The sequence below is a fragment of the Pogona vitticeps genome, chromosome 3 (assembly GCF_051106095.1).
Source record: "Pogona vitticeps strain Pit_001003342236 chromosome 3, PviZW2.1, whole genome shotgun sequence".
Classification (NCBI taxonomy): Eukaryota; Metazoa; Chordata; class Lepidosauria; order Squamata; family Agamidae; genus Pogona; species Pogona vitticeps.
The window spans coordinates 255,841,492-255,862,818 of record NC_135785.1 but is presented as its reverse complement, the minus strand read 5'-3'; the positions used below and the strand labels follow the sequence as shown (position 1 = coordinate 255,862,818).

The 21,327-nt window shown below is 43.7% G+C and overlaps 1 protein-coding gene across 1 annotated transcript in view; it reads left to right on the top strand.

Annotated features, from left to right (window-relative positions):
• Positions 1–16,993, top strand: part of CCDC81 (coiled-coil domain containing 81) — a 29,278-nt gene extending 12,285 nt beyond the window's left edge. Inside the window, exons 7-15 of the mRNA XM_020809429.3 lie at positions 1,183–1,402; positions 3,825–3,945; positions 5,909–6,055; positions 7,589–7,696; positions 10,311–10,480; positions 11,846–11,924; positions 13,436–13,662; positions 14,933–15,058; positions 16,634–16,993. Of these exons, the coding sequence (XP_020665088.3) occupies positions 1,183–1,402; positions 3,825–3,945; positions 5,909–6,055; positions 7,589–7,696; positions 10,311–10,480; positions 11,846–11,924; positions 13,436–13,662; positions 14,933–15,058; positions 16,634–16,775 (1,340 nt within the window). The 3' untranslated portion in view covers positions 16,776–16,993. The remainder of the gene's footprint in view (positions 1–1,182; positions 1,403–3,824; positions 3,946–5,908; positions 6,056–7,588; positions 7,697–10,310; positions 10,481–11,845; positions 11,925–13,435; positions 13,663–14,932; positions 15,059–16,633) is intronic.
• Positions 16,994–21,327: the final 4,334 nt, after the last annotated feature.

Sequence of the window (21,327 nt, the reverse complement as noted above, 5' to 3'; positions counted from 1 at the left end):
GGGTAAAACACTTCTGAGTACAGTACAGTACTCCTGAAAAGGATCACTCCAAGTCAGATTTGACTCAACAACACATTATGATTCCATTTTAAAGGATAAATGCCAGAGGTGTAGATTTATTTGGAAACTAAACTGACCAAACTGCAGTGGGACTTTATTCCTGCACCCATGATAAATACACCTAGGTCTACCGAGCACCCCTGGACGTTAGGTGAAATTCAAAATGGGGGATCTCATTCTGGTGACACCTGCTATGAGGGCATGACAAATAGAACCACAATTGTCACAGGGTGAATTGAAAGAAGACAAAAATCAGAACTGTAACTCAGACAAAGCTGCAACAGGCAGACCTCTTGGTTAGAAGTGTGTTTGGGCTTTGAGAAGCCCCATATTAGTCTATTTATTTTTTTTTAATTTAATTTATATGCCGCCCACTCTACCCAAAGGTCTCTGGGCGGCTTACAACAATTAAAATTCAGTGCAATAAAATAAAATGATTAAAATACAATTAAAATACAATTAAAATACAATTAAAATTGCCATCATTAAGACCCACAGTTAATGTTATTTCAATTAAAAGCCTTCTGGAACAGGAAGGTTTTGACCTGGCGCCGAAATATCATCAGTGTCGGCGCCAGGCGAATTTCAGTTGGGAGGGCGTTCCATAGTCTGGGGGCAGCTGCCGAGAAGGCCCTTTGTCTACAAGCCATCCCTCTTACCTCCTTGAGGGATGGCTCTTTCAAAAGGGCCCCCTGGCTAGATCTTAACAGCCGGGTAGGCTCATATGGAAGGAGGCGGTCCTTCCATGTGTTCTTTATGGCGTGTTAGCAGTTTCCCAGTGATACAGCTTGCAAAAAAGATTCTTTTTGGAGTTCAACCCTTTAAGAATATGGGGTTTGTAGTCTTCACAAGTACCTACTGTGTGTACTACAAGACAGCTAGGAAGGGTTGGATGACCGTGTATGTTTTTCAGGCAGCTTGGAGATGCTATGTTTGGACTACAGATCCAGAATCTCCAGCCAGCATGGAGATAAGCCATGTGGACTGGGAAACCTGGAAGCTGTAGCCCAAAAGCCACAATTTCAAGCTTCAGTTATTCAAAGCTAGCTTTGAGGTCTCTTTCTTGATGGCTTCCAGTCATGGTGTGGATTTCTCAAGCGGCCGCTGCTCTTCTTTGCCCAGAAACACCTTCCCCGAAGCGCCTCCTCTCCCGCCAGGTGATTACTCCAGCCAAAGTCATGGGAGTCTGTCTGACCGATGAGCTGGAGAAGACTTTTAAGCCCAAAGTCGCAGGAGTTAATCAGACCGAAGAACAGGAGAAGAACTTGAAGACCAAAGTTGCAGGAGTCGGTCCAACAGAAGATCTTGAGAAAAACCTTAAGCCCAAGCCACACCCGGTGAGGTGAGTGTTTAATTCAGGATGCATTATTTTTCTGGCTCTTGGTCATATGAATGTGTGACTGTCTTGCGCAACCCTTAATGCATCTAGTCTAGCATGGTCTACATAAATATCCGGCAAAGTGCAGCCTGATGCAACGACCCCAGAGTAGTTTTGTGTTTCCCTCTCGGTACACCACCCAGGTGTGATTTATGGTGGGTTTTGAACCATCGTAGAGTGCTGGTGAGTAGCTTCTGACTTGTGTTGACTCTATGAACGAGTGACCTCCAAAATGTCCTGCCTTTAACCACCCTGTTCAGCTGCTTCAAACTGGAAGGCATGGTTCCTTCATGGAGTCAGTCCATCTTGTATTTCGCCTTCCTTTTTTCCTGTTGCTTTCAACTTTTCCTGACTTTATTGTTGAACCATATCTAGATGTTTTTTTCTGGTGGCTCGTAAGATCGTTGTCTCATTCGCAGAGGGCAGAAGAAGTAAGAGCTCCTGCCAAACCTGAAAATCAAAACCAGAAATGCTTAGGTCACTTCTCATTTTATATTTTTCCTCCCTGATGAATAATAACAATAGCATCAATAACGCGGGCAGCCAGGATGGTAAGCTGGCTGGAAAGGAAGCCCTGGGAAGAATTTTGGAGGGAGCTGGATACTTTTAGCCTGGAGAAGAGTAGGCTGAGCTGATATCTTTAAATATTTGAAATGCTGTCTATGTGGAAGATGGAGGAAGGTTTTTTCTGCTTTTCCGATACATAACAACACGTGGGACCAGAATCTGTAGGTTCAAAACAGAGATTGGCACAAACTGAACCGCGAACGATGAAAAAAACGATGAAGTATCTGGTTTGCAGTTCGGTTCAAGACCAATTGGCATTTTGGGAGAGCTCAGAACAAGATATGGTTACTCAGGAACATCTACCGCCTGCTCCAACTGTGTGAGGATTAAACCGCAGCCCAGGAGAGCCAGTTGGAAGGACGAGATGGGAAGACGATGGGACCATTCTTTTTAATAAAAAGAACAATACCTGGGTTTTGTCTTGAAGTCTCTACATCAAGTCACTACATCCCAATCCATTTCCTGAAAGCTGGAGTGTGAGGTGCAGTTAGGTGGCTCCTAAATTTTCTCTGGTTGGCTGAATAACTCAGTGAGTTAGGGAACTAGCTGTGGAGCAAGTTGCACAGTCCTAGAAGAAGGGAAAGATAAACCACTTCTGAGTACTCTCTACCTAGGAATCTCTGGAAAAGGTCACCCTAAGTTAGAATTGACTTGATGACACACGGCTGTCGTTATAAAGGCTTCTCCCAGCATTGCGCCTCTCTTTACTAGCTCCTGTTATGACCTCTGAGCAAAAAGCATGGTTGAAGCATACTGGGATCCTCTTTCTGGAGGGGAATAAATCCTATCCCTCCCTCCTGTTGGGGTTTTGAGAAGCTCAGGTGTCCTCCCGGCTGGTCCGCTTTTAAATGTTTTAAGGGTTTGTCTGAGGTGTGTGGGAGGCCAACCATTGCTGGAAAGCATATGTGGAGAATATTGACTTTCAGGAAGTATTAAACAGGTAGGAGTGCCTTTGTGTTTCATTGGAAGGGGATCCTGAGGGGAAATTGGAGGAGATAAAACCAGAGACCTCCTCCATTATTCGTGCGCTGCAGGGGGTCTGGGCAGATGCAGTACCCTTCCCTTTGCAAGGAAAGGTGATGATAACAGGCCATACAAAGAGAAACACTATAGATGAACATGCAGGTGGAATTACAACATACCCCTTAGTATTCTGAATGCTTTTGAGCCCTCTTCAGGTGATGAGAGACTCCAGGGGTAGCATGACAGGGTTTAGTTTCCTTTGCCTGAGAGGATCCTGGAGACCAGCAGTGTCTCTGTAAGATTTGCTTCATATAAATAGGCAGCAGGTCCAGCCCTGCCATTAGGCAGAGTGAGACCATCCGCTATGAGGCCATGAGAGGACAGCAACAGGTTGAAGGAAAGGAGATGCCGTCGTCATACCGCTTGCCTCCTGTCAGCCGGCCATTTTGAACCTAGTAGGCCGAATCAGGATTCTATTAAGTCTCATAACAAACCTTATAAGGTCACGTTAAAGAACGGTTTCCAATCTGTGGCCTCCTTCAAATGTGCCGAGGGACCAATGGCCCTCCTTGAAAACGGCTGCTGGAAGCGATCCTGCTGCTGTCAGGTGAAGTGGAATAGACGGTCTCCCCAGCTGAATGGAGGAAGGAGTCAACTGCTAGCCCAGTAAACCCCTGGGCATGGATGAGGTGCACGGTCTTGCGCTTTGCCTCCTGCACCAAAATATTGTGGGTTGGCCTTGACAGGCGGAACATATTTATAGGCACTCTGCATAATCGGCATTCAGGTCTCTGAGAAAGCCTTTGTGACTCATAGGAAATATCAACTCCTACTAACTCCATTTTGTCTTCCTTAGGCCACCAACGCCTGCTCATGAAGCCCCCAAAACAGAACAGGAAGCCAGCCCCGCCCCGATTGCTGCCCCCAGATCCCGGACTCCATCTCCAGTTTGCCAAGAGCACGGTAGGGCAGGACAGGTATAATATGCTGTTATTCTTCATTTTCTATGCTTCGTTTTTTGAGTTGTATCTGCTTATGGATAACTCTGGCTGGGAGAATATGAGGCACAGGTTAGCAACAGGCAGCCCGCAAAGCCCATTTTTGGTTTGGGCATGGATGACTTTGGCCCACCAGTCTCCTAGGCTTTTCTGTTGGGTGGGTGATTGATGATTTTTGGTCCAGCCCACAGCCTGGTTAGAAAAGGTGGACACATCCTGAAACAGCCTAGTGGTCTTGCCCATGCTTCCTGATGTCACCAGCCTGCTTCTACAGGGCTCATGGCTTCCCCACGTCAGACTCCTGGGGTTGTTGGGTCCACCCAGCTTGAGTCTACATGGAGGTTTCTTGGGGCTAACCCAAGACATTTCACTCCCAGAGGCTAAGGTCAAAGTGACTCCTCTCCCTGCTTGGTGTCTATTATCCAGGTGGGAATGCCATGTGCAGAACGGGCACTGTTTCCGTCAATACAACTGTTGGGTGAGATGCCTGGTTGTGTGACCATAATCTCACCCAAGAGCCTTGCCTATTTTGCAGTTTCGATTCGGCACGCATTCGCCCCAGCAGGTTGCTAGCCTATATGCCGAAGCGGATCGGACTTAAACAGACTTGAAAATAGGAGATGAGATAAACCTGCCTGCCATACCGGGGGCCGGGGGAGGAGCAGACTCTTTAGGGGGCACGAGACAGACTGCTTAGCTCCCATAGACCTGTTGTTGAACTCCTTGCGATCCCTCTTCACTCTCAACCTTCAGTGCCTTAAGGTCACTCCTTCACTCTGCTCTGTGGTGGGGCCAACTCCAGATGGGCTGGAGAGTATAAATTGGTGCTTCTGGGTGGAGGTTCTTCATCTGGCTGTTGTCCTTTAGGTCTTGCGTACTCAAGACTGTGGTGTCATTTACTGAGTCAGTCCATCTCATGTTCCTTCCTTTTTTTATCTCCTCAAATCATATCATATGCCATTAAGGCTGGACTTGATGATCCATAGGGTCCCTTCCAGCTCTGATGATGATAAATATACATCCGTTCTAACTTAAAACATTAGCCAGGGCATGCAACATAGATAGCTTTGTTTTCCAGCAGAAGCGAACGGTCCAAACTCAGAAAGAACAGCTCAAGGATTGAAGTTTCTGATTCCTTGCAGTTGCTGCCTGAGGGAATTACTTCAAATCGCCTCACTTTTTGATGTGAATTGGCCTGGTTTGGACAGGCTGAACATAGACACAGTCTAAAACGCAGCTATACTTCAGTAATTTTACTTTTCTGGAGTTTGTATTGACAGGTTTCCACAGAAAAGCTGTTTATTTATTACATTGATCCTCTTCAGTGGGGGAAAAAAGGCTCCCGGAGCAGCTTACAGTTTAGCCTGTTTCCAGTCGGAAATGTAGGGCATCACCCAAGAGGAATAGGGGAAAACGAAGAAAAATATGGTCCGTGTATACAGCTGTCGGAGGGAGTGAGATGATGATGGTGCATCAAATTGCTTTTTTTTCTTTCTTTCTGTGGCCAGAGCCATGGAAGAGCTGTTTTTAGGGAAAGAAGGACAAAAATCTGAATACTGGAGAAAATAAGAGGGAGAAAATATATATAGAATATTAAGAAAAATAGCTTGTGAACAATCCACATATGGGGGAAGAACGGGCAAACATATGCTGTCGTTAGAGAAATGTGCATGAAAATGCATACAATTCTTCATGGTGATGTTGGTAAGCAAAGCTCCAAACGGATGTGGAAATGAGTTGAAACAAATGTGAAAATGGAAAACTGAGCAAAATCAAACTTGACACATTTTCCCATTTCATGCTAACCAGAGAGGCCTAGGTTGCTTGCATCCACTATCGTGGTTGACTTTGAGACTGAGAAAACCAAAGATTAAATAACCAAAACAAGCCCATTTTTCTACCAAGTCATGTATGCCGTGTCTCATCTTCCACACACCTCCAGGAAATGTGTTACCTGTGCCTGCAGCGTGCTCAAAGGAATGTTCCGATGTACATGGGTGAGGAACGGAGGAGGAAGGAGAAGGAAGAAGACCGGATCCTGGCTCAGTATCAGGCCATGAAAGATCAAGATGCCCTTCGGAAGCAGCTGGTATTGGCATAAACAAATCCCTGCTTTTCTTAAAATGGATTTTTTAAAAAAAATCAGCAGGATCAGTGCTTGTTTTACTCAGACTGATTTTATCCTGATAATCATTTATTTACAGAGGTGTAAATAAATGAGCTGTCATTGTATTGTCACAACCTGCCCCTTTGGAAATGCAACATTTTCAAAGGTTGCTTGGTCTTGTATGGGCAAGTAGGAACCCTTAACTTTGCAAAATAGCTGTTTCCAACTCATTGAGCAGAACTCATTTCTTGATATGGATCAATCCAGCTGTCTGCATTTTGGGACTGAGTCATAGTACAGTGTGGGGAGACTGTCTATGGGTAGTGTCATGCTCAGCACATATATTTCCAAAGCTTTCACTACATCGCTGTGTGCATGGCATTTCTGGAACCATCTCCATATTTGTTGAAGGCTTCCTATTAGAATGGCCACATGTCCTCTTTCAGGGAAGCCAGTCCTGAATTTGGAGGTTTCTCAAAGGACAGTCTTCCTCCTGCAGCTTTTCTCCCTTTGAAGGGTTCTTTGGCCCAAACCTGATTTACAGACAAGGGGCAGGATGGTTTTGTGGATTATGGTCATGGAGCTACAGTTGATTAAGCAGTTGTGCCTGCTTAGCAAGGTGCCTGTTGTGTGTTTCACCAGGAACCTTACCAAACAATCACAACCACTTCCACAAATTTCACTCAGTGAATAATTCACAACAGAACACTGGCCAAAGAGCAACAATGAGGGAAATTTGCACTCCTAAAAATTCAGGTTTCTCCACTTAAGTGAAATGCACTGTAATTCTGTTTAAATTGTAAAAACCCTGGATGGATGGATGGATGGATGGATGGATGGATGGATGGATGGATGGATGGATGGATGGATGGATGGATGGATGGATGGATGGATGGATGGATGGATGGACGGACTTATTGATTGATTGATTGCCAACCTTTCTGCCATTGGGAGACTCAAGCCACTTCACAGCATTGGAAAAAAATTAAAAACATAATAAATTGTACATTAAAAACAATTAAACTATAGTAGTAATTAAAATATGCTGAATTATTAAAACATTTAAAACTTTAAAAATAAACTTAACTAAAAAAACAGAACAGAAATTCCTTTCTATTTGTGCATCCGGATGTATAAATTAGCACATGCCATTGTATGCGAACTAGAGATGGGCACGAACTGCCAGTTTGACGGTTCGTAAAGCTTTGTTCTTTAGACACACAGGTGTTCTGCAGACACGTTGGCTTCCCTGCCCTGTGTCCTCCTTCTCTGAGTGGGTGCCCACCAGAGGAAGCAGGAGGAGACGTCAGGGCACCCATGGAACAACTGTGAGTCCAAAGAATGTACCTTTACGAACCGCCAAACTGGCAATTCATGCCCATCTCTAATGCAAACTGAGGTCTTTTTTTGTGTCCTTCTTTTTGCTGGTGTCTTAAGGAGCTTCCTCCCCCCCCATTGACTACTGTTATCTTCTCCCTTTGTCTCACGTGCATCTAACTGTCTTTTCCGCTGCAGATGCGAGCCATGACAAACAGGGAGCAGAACCAGAAAATTGCCGCTTTTAACTTGGGCATTGCTGAAGCCAAAAGAGACCAGAAGAATGAAAAAGCTGCAGAAACCTACGTAAGGATGCAATGACATGGTCAAATACCTGGAATTTGCTCTGTATTTCATGCAAAGGCCGATTCGAATCGGTCAAGCCCTTTTTCGGTCACAAAGGTTTCCCCCCCCTCTGCTGCTGGGGGCGCTTCTACTTTTTCAAACCGGAACAATTCAAACAGAGTTGTGCTGGTGTGGTTAGTTGTGATATATTCTTGTATGATGGGGGCATGTATGTAGGTGGTGTTTCGGTGGCATACACATTTGGGACATGATGTTCAGTTGTCCTCTGAATTTGTAATTTGTTTAAAAAATGCTCACATATATGAGGTTTTCCACTAGTTCACCCTACCGGCTTATCACTGGGTCCTTGTTATTATTATTTCCAGTATTTAGGTCCCATAAAAGGATCAGCAGAGGCGGGACCAGAGGAAGGAAGGAAATTAGAGGGGCTGTGAGCCGAACTGAGACTTGTATGGAGGCTCAATTCCCAAATCAATCCACAGCCCCCGTGTGACCACTGACTATGATTCCAAACATAACCCAGGCTGCGAATCAAATTGCAGCGAAGCCAAATCACTCCTATTTGGCTTTTCATTGTAGCCGCACCTTTAGACTATATTCTTTGCAATATGATGATAGTTTGCTTATACAGTGGTGCCCCGCATAGCGATGATAATTAGTTCTGAAAAAATCATCACTATACGGATTTGTCGCTGTGCGGGGCAAAAAAAGCCCATAAGTTTAATGTGTTCCTGTGGGGAAAAAACTCACCATTCTGTGAAAATCCTCCATGCGGCTGCCATTTTCGCTGCCTTGTAAGTGAGGAAAGGGGCGAAAACACTGCAGGAAGCCATTTTCTTTATCCAGTGGCCATTTTGGAACCGCCGATCAGCTGTTTTTAAAACATCGCAATGCGAAAATCGGTAAGTGAAATGCTTACCGATCATCGCAAAGTGATGTTTTGTCATCTAAAACATTGCAATGCGATCGCTTTTCTGATCGCAAAAAACACATCGCTATGCGGATTCATTGTTAAACGAATCGCTTGTTATGCGGGGCACCACTGTAATTAATAAAGTAGGTTGATCCTTCAAGTTTTATCCAGAAAATTTTGGACCGATATCAAGGAGGGGGTAGGCTCTATGAACCAAATACTCTGGTTTCTCTTCAGCTTGTATAAATCTTTCCCCTTTCACAATCCCTTCTCTATTGGCCATACTGGGTAGGGCTTCTCGGACATCTGGACATCCATAATCCTGTTTTAGATATAATACACTAAGACCCACGCTCATGGGAAATGAATAATAATGATGTACTGTCAAGTCAATTCTGACATGCCAGTCCTTTCCAGGAGCTTCCACATATAGAGTACTAAAAATGGTTTATTATCCCCTTCTTCTGGGGTTCTCTGGGACTGTGCAGCTTGCCCAAGGCTATACAGGCTGGCTTTTCTCCTGGGAGTTACAGGGAGGAATCAAAACCTTAATGGCTAACACACTGAACCATATCCAGCCAGTTGCTCCTGAAAGAATCTCTCCTAAATAACTGTGTGGCTTCACCTCAAGGTGAAAAGACCTAAAATCCTACATGCCGTTTAGGTTCATGGAGCTTTTCCACACAGTGGCTGTGGGAATGGGATTCTTGTCAATGCAAAATGTCGCTTTTTAAAAAACCAGAGAAAGCTCTGAGAGATAACACAGTATGTGAAATGAAGGGGGACCTTGCTAGAGCAGGGTGTGCATGTGGAGAAAATATGGTGTGTGAGGGCTACCACACACACACACACACACACACACACACACACACGCACGCACGCACGCACGCACGCACACACACACACACACACACACACACACACACGCTAAGAGAGAGAGGGAGGGAGAGAGGGAGGATTTTTCCCCCTAAAACTTTCCTGTGGAGGATTTTTGCATCCAGCCAGGCCAACACACACACACGCGCGCCCTTGAAAAACAAGAACAGCCACAAACCGCACAAAACTGAAAGTGGACGTCTCGTAGTCGTTTCTGATTCAGCTTTTTTTTTAAAATTGAGTTTTGAGGTATGATGCAGCCTGTGGTGTGGGGTCTTGGGAGCAGGAAATTGATCCGTAGAGGACGGCAATTGTGTTGTAGAGCATAGAGAACGGAGATCCAGTTATCTCTGCTATGCTAGGACTGTGTCACTTTGGAAAGGCCTGGTCTAAAACACCTCTTTTGCTGGTCTCTGGAGGCAGTTTTTCCCCACTAAAATTTTTACAGGGACGTGGTGGCGCTGTGGGTTAAACTGAAGCAGCCTCTGTGCTGCAAGGTCGGAAGACCAGCAGTTGTAAGATCGAATCCACATGACGGAGGGAGCTCCCATTGCTTGTCCCAGCTCCTGCCAAGCTAGCAGTTCAAAAGCATGTAAAAATGCAAGTAGATTAATAGGTACCACCTCGGTGGGAAGGTAATGGCGTTCCGTGTCTAGTCGTGCTGGCCACATGACAACGGAAACTGTCTTCAGACAAACGCTGGCTCTAGGCTTGGAAACGGGGATGAGCACTGTGCCCTAGAGTCAGACACAACTGGACTAAATGTCAAGGGGAACCTTTACCTTTACCTTTAACGAACAAATCTGGTGCCTCTTTCCTGCATAGAGTTCCTACATTTTTGAGAAGAGGCCACCAAGTTCCACCCCTCATGAAAAGCAAGAGGTTTATGGCCAACAGTTGGACAAACAAATTGAGGACCGGGTGACGAGGGAGAAGAAGCAAAAACAGGACCAGGACCTCCGGGACCGCCTGGAACATGTGCAGCTGGCAGAAGAGTAAGTCTTCAAGGAGGAATTGTGCAACCTCGCATGCTGCCTTTAGTAGGTTTGGCTGGGGTGACGGTTAACCACTCACAGCATGAACCGACCATTCCTTATCTGCCTGATTCAAAGAGAGCCATGCCTCCCTACTAAGAGCTCTTTCCCCTCTCCTGAGTCTGTCGGAAGCCGTGAGTCTGTTGAGACCTGCGCTGAAAGCAGTCACGTTTGTTCTTAGTTTGCTTTTTTTAAAATCAGTTCAACTGTAAGTAATGAAACGTTTTTATTCTTTCTACGATTCATGTTTCAGAGGGAGGGAGTGATACGGTAAGGGCCAGTGAATGAGGTTGACTAACTTGAGGGTATTCTGACAGTCTGCCTCTGCAACCGAAAAAGCCCTGTTTTACGATATTTCCCCTGCAAGCTTTACTTCAATAGTGGGCAAAATATTTCCCCCAGCACTGCCCCTGTGCTGCTCCTCATCCAAACGATTACATAGTGTAACAAAATGTCCCTCGTGTGTTTCTAGGCAATGTGCAGGTAACTCCACTACCTTTTTCTTCTGACAGGTCTCTGAAGTCTGGTCAGTGATGGAGGGGGGAGGAGATATCAGGGTTTTTGTTGAGGTTTGCAAACCATTCACCCACCCACCCACCTCAAACCATGAGTGTTGCTAAATCTGGCCATTCTTTCATTGAATCCAGCCTTCTCCAATGTGGCTTTTTCCATATGTTTTTGGACTGTAACTCCCATCAGTTTGAAGTCCAGTTAAGGAGTCCGGGCTTGTATTTCTGACTTCACACCAGCTCTGCGACTTGAGATCCAACAAGAAATACAGCACTGACTTTTTAACGTGCAGCTGCTCACTACAATAAACTATGCAGTTTGACTAAACACTGGTTGACGTATGTAGTAAGATTCTGGCCAGTGAATTATCTTTTGCAGCCCATGAGGTGATAACAGCCATAATTTCCACCCCTGCAAGCATTAATAACTAACTATTTCAAAAATTTGGCACAATGAGTCCTATTTACTTGTTATTCTAAAATCTTGATTTCATGAGCATAAAAAAGTGTGCACTCCCTCAAAAGTCAAATCTACTTCCTGCTGCCAAATGGAGAATGCCAAAAGCTAATCCTTATAACACAAAAAAATGAAAAAAAAAATCACTTTGGAGGCTATTAAAGCTTTGTTGAGCATACCTAGAAACTTCAGCTGTGTTTTCTTTTGACCCAGATGTTTCTCTGCCCACAGTAAGTTCCAGAATTTTATCCCCTCAGCAGCTGGCAGCTGTAGAGTAACAGTGATCATGGGAGTTGTCAACAAGAAGTAGATCGTCCTCAGCCACGTTTGGCTAAATCTTTGTCATGTTTCTTTTTCTAGGTTAGCAGCCCAGAGAGCGAAATATCTGAAGGACAAGATGGAAGAAATGCAATGTTATAAGAGGGCATTAGACACCCAGGTAAAATGGAGGGCTCAAAACAAACAAACAAAACCCCCGGTAAAGGCTAGCTAAAAATGCAGTCCTGCATATATCTGTTTAGAAGTAAGCTGCACTAATTTCAGTGGAGTTTACTTCATCTTATGTGCATATTTCAGATGAACTGAGTGAATCAAAGTTTCAGTGGCAAACTGCCATATTTTTCCGAGTATAAGACTATTGTCTAAAATTTTTAGACTAAAAATTGATGGTCGTCTTATACATGGAAGTAAGCTGAGGTGAGTACAAAAACAAGAGGAGGCGAAAGCAGGGATCAAATTGTTCCTGCAGGGCTTTGATCCCCGCTTTCCTCTTCACTTGCTAATCCTTAGCAAAAGGAAAGCAGGGATCAAAGTGCTGCAGGATTGCTTTGATCTCTGCTTTCCCCTCTGCTTGCTAAGTCCCATGAGGCTTAACAAACGGAGGGGGGAAAGAATCAAAGCAATCCAGTGGCTGTAGAAGGGGGAAAGGGATCAAAATGATTGTGCAGTTGTGGGATTGCTTTGATCCCTTTCCTCCTCCTTTTGCTAAGCCAAATGAAGGGAGAAGCAGGGATCAAAGTGCTCCTGCACTTGCTAAGCCAAGTTTCATACGAAGCAGCACAAATCGATTCCTGCCCATCTCTATTTTGAACTCCACTCTTTTGCAATGTTAATTGAGTTGTCCCAAACATGCCAGAGAGATGGCTGCCAGCCACTCAGCACTCCTGCCTCCCCTTTTTCGTGGTCTTGCATTGAAACAGAAATCCTGTTTTGGCTGAGAATTGTGGTGACACAAGAATGTGGCAAAACGCTTACCGGAGAAGTCAGAATTACTTACTAGGTAAGCCAATTACTGCTAAATTAACAGTATTACATAGTGTTTGAAGGAATATGTTGCCCTCAGTTTACAGTCTTGTTGGCCTGCTGTTAAGTCAGTGTTCATGGTGCCCTGGGTATCGTTATTAGCCCAACTCAAAGGGGGGAAAGACTTTGTGGTCCTTGTGTGTGTTCCAAAGTCAAGGGTACACAAATCCTCTACTTAATAGTGGTTCCCAACCCCAGAGGTTCTTCGACTCAAAACTCCCAGAAGCCTTCACCTCTTGCTGATTTCTGTAAGTTGTAATCCAAGAATATCTGGGGACCCAAAGTTGGGAACCACTGTTGTATTAGACCACTAAAAAACAAACAAACAAACAAACAAACAAACAAAACAAATTGCAAGCCAATGCGAGTTTTCAGCTCCTAAGTATACAAAGTAACCCAGACATGTTGATCAAACCAAACATTATGCGGACAAAAGTCATTCTGCATAAAAGTGCTCTTAGAATGATCAAAGCTAGAAACTGAAGTTAAATTTTGCATAAATTGCAATTTGGAAGAAGGAGTGTTTCCAAATGATAATGTTATGCCTGCTTTTGGCAGGAACAGGTGACAAAGCCATCCTGAAAATGAAAGAGTTACGAGCAAAGGGTTCGTTTCTTAATGAAGTTTCCTCCCCTCATTTGGACACAGATAAAGATGGGTGTGCCTCTGTTACCAGAGTACGTGCCTGATTCAACCGAAGTGATCTTTGGGAAGAACGACATGACCAATGAAAAAATGGAGGAAAGAAGGAAACGAGCCCAGGAATATTCCAAATATCAGCTAGAGGCAGCTGCGGAGCGCAAGCGGGCGGCTCTCCTCAGCCAGCTGGTGGACCAGAGGAAGGCAGCAGACATGATTCAGAGGGCAAGGAAACAGTAAGGATTGCTGTACTGGTTTTCTTTGCAACAGATCACAGGGTTAGGCTGTGTGGGGAGGGCATTACAGTGGTGCCTCGCAAGACGAACGCCTCGCCGGATGAAAAATTCACAAGACGAAAGCGTTTTGTGATCGTGTTGGTGACTTACAAGACGCCTTCTTTTATGGCTGTGCTTCACAAAAAAATTTCCCCCCGCAAGACCAATGCCTTGCAAAATGAAAATAATTCATTCGTTTTGCAAGGTTTCCCATAGGCATGCATTGCAATGCATTCCTATGTGAAACCGCATTTTGCAAGATGAAAATTTCGCAAGACAGCGCGACTTGCGGAACAAATTACTTTCATCTTGCGAGGCACCGCTGTATTTCAAAATTGGATCACACAAGGAGAGATTTTTCTGTATAAACCAGGTGGGCCACCTCAGGAGACGCACTGTGACCCCCAGCTGCCAGCTGGCCACTTTTTTTGTTTTTTCTTTTTTTTTAAAGTGCCTTTTAAATGTTTAAAACCAGACCAGTACGGATTGAGATAACGTTTAGTGGACCAGCCGGTCTCCTTTGGAGGTGCCATTTGTAATTCTGAAGGAAAACATAGCCATTTGGGGGAGGACTACTGGAGGAACAGTATCTGTGAGAGGCAAAAGAAAAAAAATGGACCCTAGGCCCTTCAAGAGCCTTTTTTTTTTGTATTATCCAGCTAGGAAATGGCTTCCTTAGGCCGGCCCAAAGTGCACAAAAATGTGTGAAGGCTTTCAAGATCGTTGAGGTCTTATCTTCAGGCAAGCTGTGATAAAAACCAGGAGAATTAAAAGGGAGTGGAACAGGCAGGGCATGATCCTCCCCTGTATTTCTGTTATTTTGAGATGTGGTGAAGAGGAAGGAGCCGCATCTTTTCAGGTGGTGCTCTTAGTTTTCATCCAGTGTAAATACAGACGTGTGCTATTTACTCAGAGCTACATGTCACCTGATATTTGCTCCAGATGGACAGTTTTCATGGCCAAAAGCCAACCAACACCATTCCATTTGTTATTTATCTATTTGTTACATTTCTTTTCCACCAACTCACGTTGGCGTACGTGGCTTTTCTCCTCCCCCATTTCATCTCATTCAAACCCAGGCCTCCCAAGTCCTTGATAGGCAATCTAACCAATATACCACCCTGCCTCCCAAGCTAGTTCCATTGTCCGATTCTCAGTCCTTCAGTTCCAAGATAAGTGCCCCGGGTTGGAAGTGGACAGAGTCTGAATGGTTTCTCTTGGCTTTGTATAGGTGGGTGGCTGAAAAAGGAGCCCGGTTTGAGAGGATCTTCCAGATGAATTTAGCCCTTCAAGAGGACTGGCGGAAGAGTGCCAGGATGAAAAGGCAGAGGGATTATGAAGAGCAACTCTTTCAGCGGTAATTATGAGCCGAGATCTGGAAAAGGCTGCATGGTCGTAGAAACGATACAAATGCAGGAAGAGGTGAGACCTTTCATCGACCATTAAGAATATTAAAGAAAACAAACAAACTGCAAGCTTTCTATGATAAATCATCTTCAAGGCTATGCATCAAGTTCTTGTGGGTAGTTCCAAACTTACAGTATAGGCTGTTATTAACGTACCAAATTCACATGGCGGATGGTGTTGAGGCCAGGTTCGCCTCTTAGAGGGAGATGACTAAAATGTGCAAGTTGGTTTCAAGGTCCTCCTCAGCAAGCAGTTTGGAATTTATGACCCATCTCTTAAAAGACATCCTTTAAGTTTGGAATTACTCACCAGAATTTGATGCGCAGCCTTGAAGATGATGATTTATCATCAAAAGCTCACTTTTTAATATACATATTCTTAATGGTCGATGAAAGGGATCACCTCTTCCTGCATTTGTAATGATTTGCTAGGGGCCCCAAATTATATTCTTTGCTTCTCCAGGCCTGTCTTGGAAATGGGAACCAAGATGATTCCCATTTCCAGATGGGAATCATCTTGGTTCCCATGGTACTTCCGAAGCTGAAATGAAAACACTTGCATGATAGCTATGTCATGGTGCTCAATTGATGAAGACTGCGGAGTCCCTTTATCCCTGCATCCCCAAGACTGAGGAATTACGTATCTCTAAAGCCTGCATTTGTGTGCTTCTTCTATGTCCAGGTCATACACGGTTGTAGTTTACCTGTTTTCCCCAAGATCTAAATTGAATCTGTAATGTCTCTTTAGTGAAAATTCATCTAGGTCCGTATGACTTTATTCATGACTTTGAAACTGGCACAGTGACATAGCAGGGGCTTCAAAGAATAATCAAGTAAAGTGGGGCTACAGTGGACCCTTGACTTACAGACGGCTTGACTTACAGACTTTTTGAGTTACAGACTTCTCTGGCCGCAAAATTTAGGTTTGACTTGCAGACTGAGATTTGACTTACAGACCAGAAAAAAACCAAAATGGAACAAAAATGGCCTGTTACGGGATTAATTGGTTTTCAATGCACTGTAGGTCAATGGAGACTTGACTTACAGAATTTTGACTTGAGAACCGCCTTCCAATACGGATTAAGTTCTCAAGTCAAGACCCCACTGTATTGGATACCGGACAAATTTTCTGTGACTGTGGAGAAGTTCAATCCATGCAGCATGTATGTGCATGCCATGTATGCCCCACCATGTGTACGAAAGAAGGTCTAGCAAATGGTCAAGATAACACTGTTGAAGTAGTCCACGTTGGGTCGAAAATAGTCTAATTATCACAATATTTTAATTTGTATCTCATATATGTATGTCCATAATTTTTAAATGGATACAAATAAAAAAGAGAGGAAAAAACAGCCTTGGGAGGTGTATGTGCATGTAGCCTAGGCAAATGTCTTGCCCGTTTAAAAATATGCAATTCTACTGAGTTACACTGGGCGCTTCTGGGCTGGAGGACAGGCAGGTGACCATCTTCTCTCCTCCAAGGGCTCCCATTGCTGTTGATATATTCTTATTTCCTTTGACTGCAGTGCTGGCGACAAACTCTTTCTGCTTGACCAGTGTGCAAGATTTCGTCGTTGCTACCAGTGCAAGAGAGGGCTGAACCACTGCAGCGAAGTCAGTACATGGACAGACACAAAATACGTCCCTGGATCCCGGTTAATTGTTTGAATCTAGTGGGTCATCTCATTTCTTCAATCACCTCTCTTTTATCTCGAGAAAACGTTTCGCTAATTGTAAAATAAGAGATACCTTATTGTGCTGATGGGCTTCTGATTGAGTTTTTGCCCCTTTTCTTGTTTCCTAGCTACAGGGTTTTGTACACTTAAATTTGGTATGTTTTGTTGAGAATTATGTTGAATTAAAAAAAAATATACAAGTGCTCCCAACACAGCTGTTTGCTTTGGTACTCAGTATGTAGGCACACTATGTTTGACGGAGACTATGTATGTGTGCTTCACTACAGAAGACACTGATCATGTTGTTCTTTATGATATTTTTCCCCCAGCAACATAGTTCCCCCCCCCGTGCAATTAAACATGCAAAGGAAGCCATTGTTTATGTTCCAGCTACTGTTTTGACAGTCCTGGTGCTGCTTTTAACATGCTTTCACAATTACACCATCTTGACCACTTGAGGGAGCATTGCTTCTAGACATGAAGTAAGTGTGACATCTTGTGAGAACCTCTGTGGATGGGCGATTGATATCATAATGCAGGTTTGTCGAATCTACCTTGTTGCTTTGTGAAACTGGCTGCAAAATTGTGCTCGATGTAGTAATGACAGACAGGTGGAGTTAAGGAGCAAAATTCTTTGGGCATGAGATCAGACTTCTGTTCTCAGTTCCAGCACATGGCCAAGAGTCCTGCCATGTGAAAACCTACTCATGGGGTCTATCCATGTTTTCTCCATTTCAGAAGCATAAAAAGCAAAAGGAAAATAAGGTGTGTTGCTTATATACCGTATTTTTCCATGTATAAGATGCCCTCATGTATAAGACAAAAATTAAGAAATCTACGTGGGGCTTAGCAAGTGCAGGGGGAAAGGGATCAAAGCGCAGCAGGATCACTTTGATCCCTGCTTTCCCCTCCACTTGTTCTTGTTCTCTCCTCAGTTTACTTCCGTGTATAAGACGACCCTCAATTTTTAGTCTAAAGATTTTAGACAAAAGTATAGTCTTATACATGGAAAAATATGGTACCTCCCCATAGCACCTAAAGCACTCTCTAGGCATTTTATAATTATGCAGGCTACACATTCCTCCCACCCCAGCATGTTGGGTACTCAATCGATCAATCTTGGAAGGGTGGAAGGCTAGATCAACCTTGAGTTGGCTACCAGCGCCCGTCAGGATCAGACTGAGGTCGTGAGCAGAGTTTAACCACCGCACCATGCGGCTCTAATTATTTTGAAACGATAATGAAAAAGAAGAAACATTAAGCTTTAAAAAAAACCTATAACAAACCAGATCATCATCGTTTAGTCGTTTAGTCGTGTCCGACTCTTCATGACCCCATGGACCAGAGCATGCCAGGCCCTCCTGTCTTCCACTGCCTCCCAGAGTTGGGTCAAATTCATGTTGGTGGCTTCGATGACACTGTCCAACCATCTTGTCCTCTCTTGTCCCCTTCTCCTCTTGCCGTCACACTTTCCAAACATCAGGGTCTTTTCCAGGGAGTCTTCTCTTCTCATGAGATGGCCAAAGGATTGGAGCCTCAGCTTCAGGATCTGTCCTTCCAGTGAGCACTCAGGGTTGATTTCCTTTAGAATTGATAGGTTTGTTCTCCTTGGCAGATATAAAGATACAAGAACAAAGTTTGGAAAATCAGTTATCAAACCCAGTTCTTATTCAGGCCCAGCTTTGAGATGGCAGCTTTTCAGTGAAGAAGTGGAGAATGCTATTTTATTATTAGTTCAAAAGTTGGACAGGTCTTCCTGTTCTGCAGAACAAATCAGAGCAGAATGCTATTTTCATATCTTAACTCTTGGCTAATTTCCCCAGAGATAAAATTCAACGTGCCTGAGATGCATCATGGATCAGCCTTTCCTGGCAGTACAAGTTTGGGTTTTTTTAAACACAGAAATTGTTTTGAGTCTTCTGCATTTTTCTAGGATGATGTGGCTTTTTTGTGCATTGTAAGAAAAAACACGGTTATGAGAATTTGCTGAAAAACTGACCCGAGCTGGCTATTATTTTGCAAAAATTAAAAAGAAAGCTTGAACTGTTGCTCCTTTGCTATCATCCCAGGAACTAATCTGGGAGGGAGTCAGCCAGCGGGAAATGTTGAGATGGAATTTTAAGAAAATGACTTGAAAAGTGAATTGGTGTTTCTATGTGTGTGAAAGGAGAATGACCATCCAGTGTCTGACACAAAGTCAGGGGTGAAAAGAGAAATGTGTTAATTAGGCACAATTTCAGCTGCTTGTGCCAGCTGGACGCAGAATGGCATTAAGGGGCACTGTGTGGAAAAGACTATTACATAAAACAGTTGAATAGGAGGCAGAACAATGGATTTTGTGTGGGTGGGCCTTAGGTTTATCTACTGTAATTACACCCTAACCCAACCCTTCCTTCCTCACAATAATTCCTTAGATTGTGAAAATTTTGTGTGTGTGTGCGTTTTTGTATGGATGTGTGCGCATGTGCCATAGTTTGCTGCTGTGGTCCACACAGTCAAAGGCTTTTGCACAGTCAATGAAGCAGAAGTAGATAATTGTTTTGGAACTCTCTGGCTTTCTCCATAATCCAGCACATGTTAGCAATTTGGTCTCTAGTTCTCTGCCCCTTCAAAATCCAGCTTGTACTTCTGGGAGTTCTCGGTCCACATACTGCTGAAGCCTACCTTGGAGGATTTTGAGCATAACCTTGCTAGCGTGTGAAATGAGTGCAATTGTATGGTAGTTGGAGCATTCTTTGTCACTGCCCTTCTTTGGTATTGGGATGTAGACTGATCTTTTCCAGTCCTGAGGCCACTGTTGAGTTTTCCAAACTTGCCGGCATATTGAGTGTAGCACTTTAACAGCGTCATCTTTTAAGATTTTAAATAGTTCAACTGGAATGCTGTCACCTCCACTGGCCTTGTTGTTAGCCATGCTTTCTAAGGCCCACTAGTAAATACCTAATAAATAGTAAATACCCAGGTTATTTACTATTATTAATAGTAAATATCCTAGTAAATACCGAGGGAAAAGGAGATTTAGACCAGGCTCTTTCCCTGTGAACTGTGTTTCAAGAGCTCTCAGTAACATCTTTCAAGATCAGTCAAGAACTGCTTTTCTGCATTGCTGAAGTTCAATGAAAATGTTGGGATTAGACATGAACAGAAGGCAGGAGATCAAATTGAGAGAAAAGATTAGCTGAGCTTCTCTATTTATATGGAATCATTTTACTCTGAGTTTAGATAACCATATTCAAGAAAGGCCCATTTATAAGTGCTAGACTCTTGGCATGAGTCATGGACACAACTGACTTTTTGAAACCAGACTTTTAATATATTTATAAATTTGTACACACATATTTTTGCTCTCTGACATACTTAAGTGCTTGGTTTTGTCACATCATGAAAACACCGCACCAAAAGTTGCTGATAGGGTGCTTTTTGACAATTTATAAGTAAACAGCCAAAACATTCATTTTTGTCCAAGATTTTTAAAAGCTGATGTGTTCTAGGAATGTAACTGTAGGATTATATAGACAGCTCAACCTAAGGCATCTACCAGATCATTACCTGGAGGAACAGAAGTAAGAATACTTGTTGACTAAAGAGGTCTTATACAGTACAATACAAATGCAGCAACAGGGGATACTTTTATTGGAGCAGTAAAAAAACAACAACCAAAAAACAAATAGCAAGCTTTCAATGATATTTCATCTTCTTCAAGCTATACACCAAGTTCTTTTGGGTAGCTCCAAAATTACATGTTTTTATTAAAGTCCAAAAGTCTCATGGTCATTGTTCGGGGCCAGGTGCAGCTTCTTAGATGGAAAAAGCAGATTGCAACTATTTGGAATTAAAGTCTGTCTGTCTGTCTGTCTGTCTGTCTGTCTGTCTGTCTGTCTGTCTCTCTGTATGAGTGAAACAGGGTTGTATGAACTTAGCAGTAGTATCGTCCGCCTTGTTGCCGGAAGCAGGACACTATACCACTGCTGCTCCTTAAACTACTACTGCAACCTGCAATCATAAGAACCATCATGTGCCATCAAATCAATACAGGAGCCCTTTTCAAGCTTCTCCAAGTAGAAAATACAGAGAAATAGTTTACCATTCCCGAAGGTTTTCACGGCCGGAATCCGATGGTTGGTGTAGGTTTTTTGGGCTGTTCAGAACATGGCCAAATAGCCAAAAAAAACGTACAACAACCATCAGTTTACCATTCCCTTCTTCTGGAGGGTGCCCTGGGCCTGCATAGCTTGCCCAAAGGGACACAAGCTGGCTGTACTCGCAGGAGACACCCAACCTCTGGCTCCACAGCCAGATACCTAAACCACTGAGCTATCCAGCCAGCTGGGGCCCTGGATAACTGCTTGTTAGTCCTGTAGCTCACTTAATGAAGCTGCCCACTGGCCAATGCTCGATGGAAGAATGTGTACTGCACTGCATCCCTAATTCAAAATCTTCATTTGGTAATGAAGCTGAATTCCTGAAAGTTGAAGCTGATATTTTCTCTCATGATTTCTGGTGTAGAAGGTTTAGCGAGAGAGGTCAGGGCCTCCAACACTTTT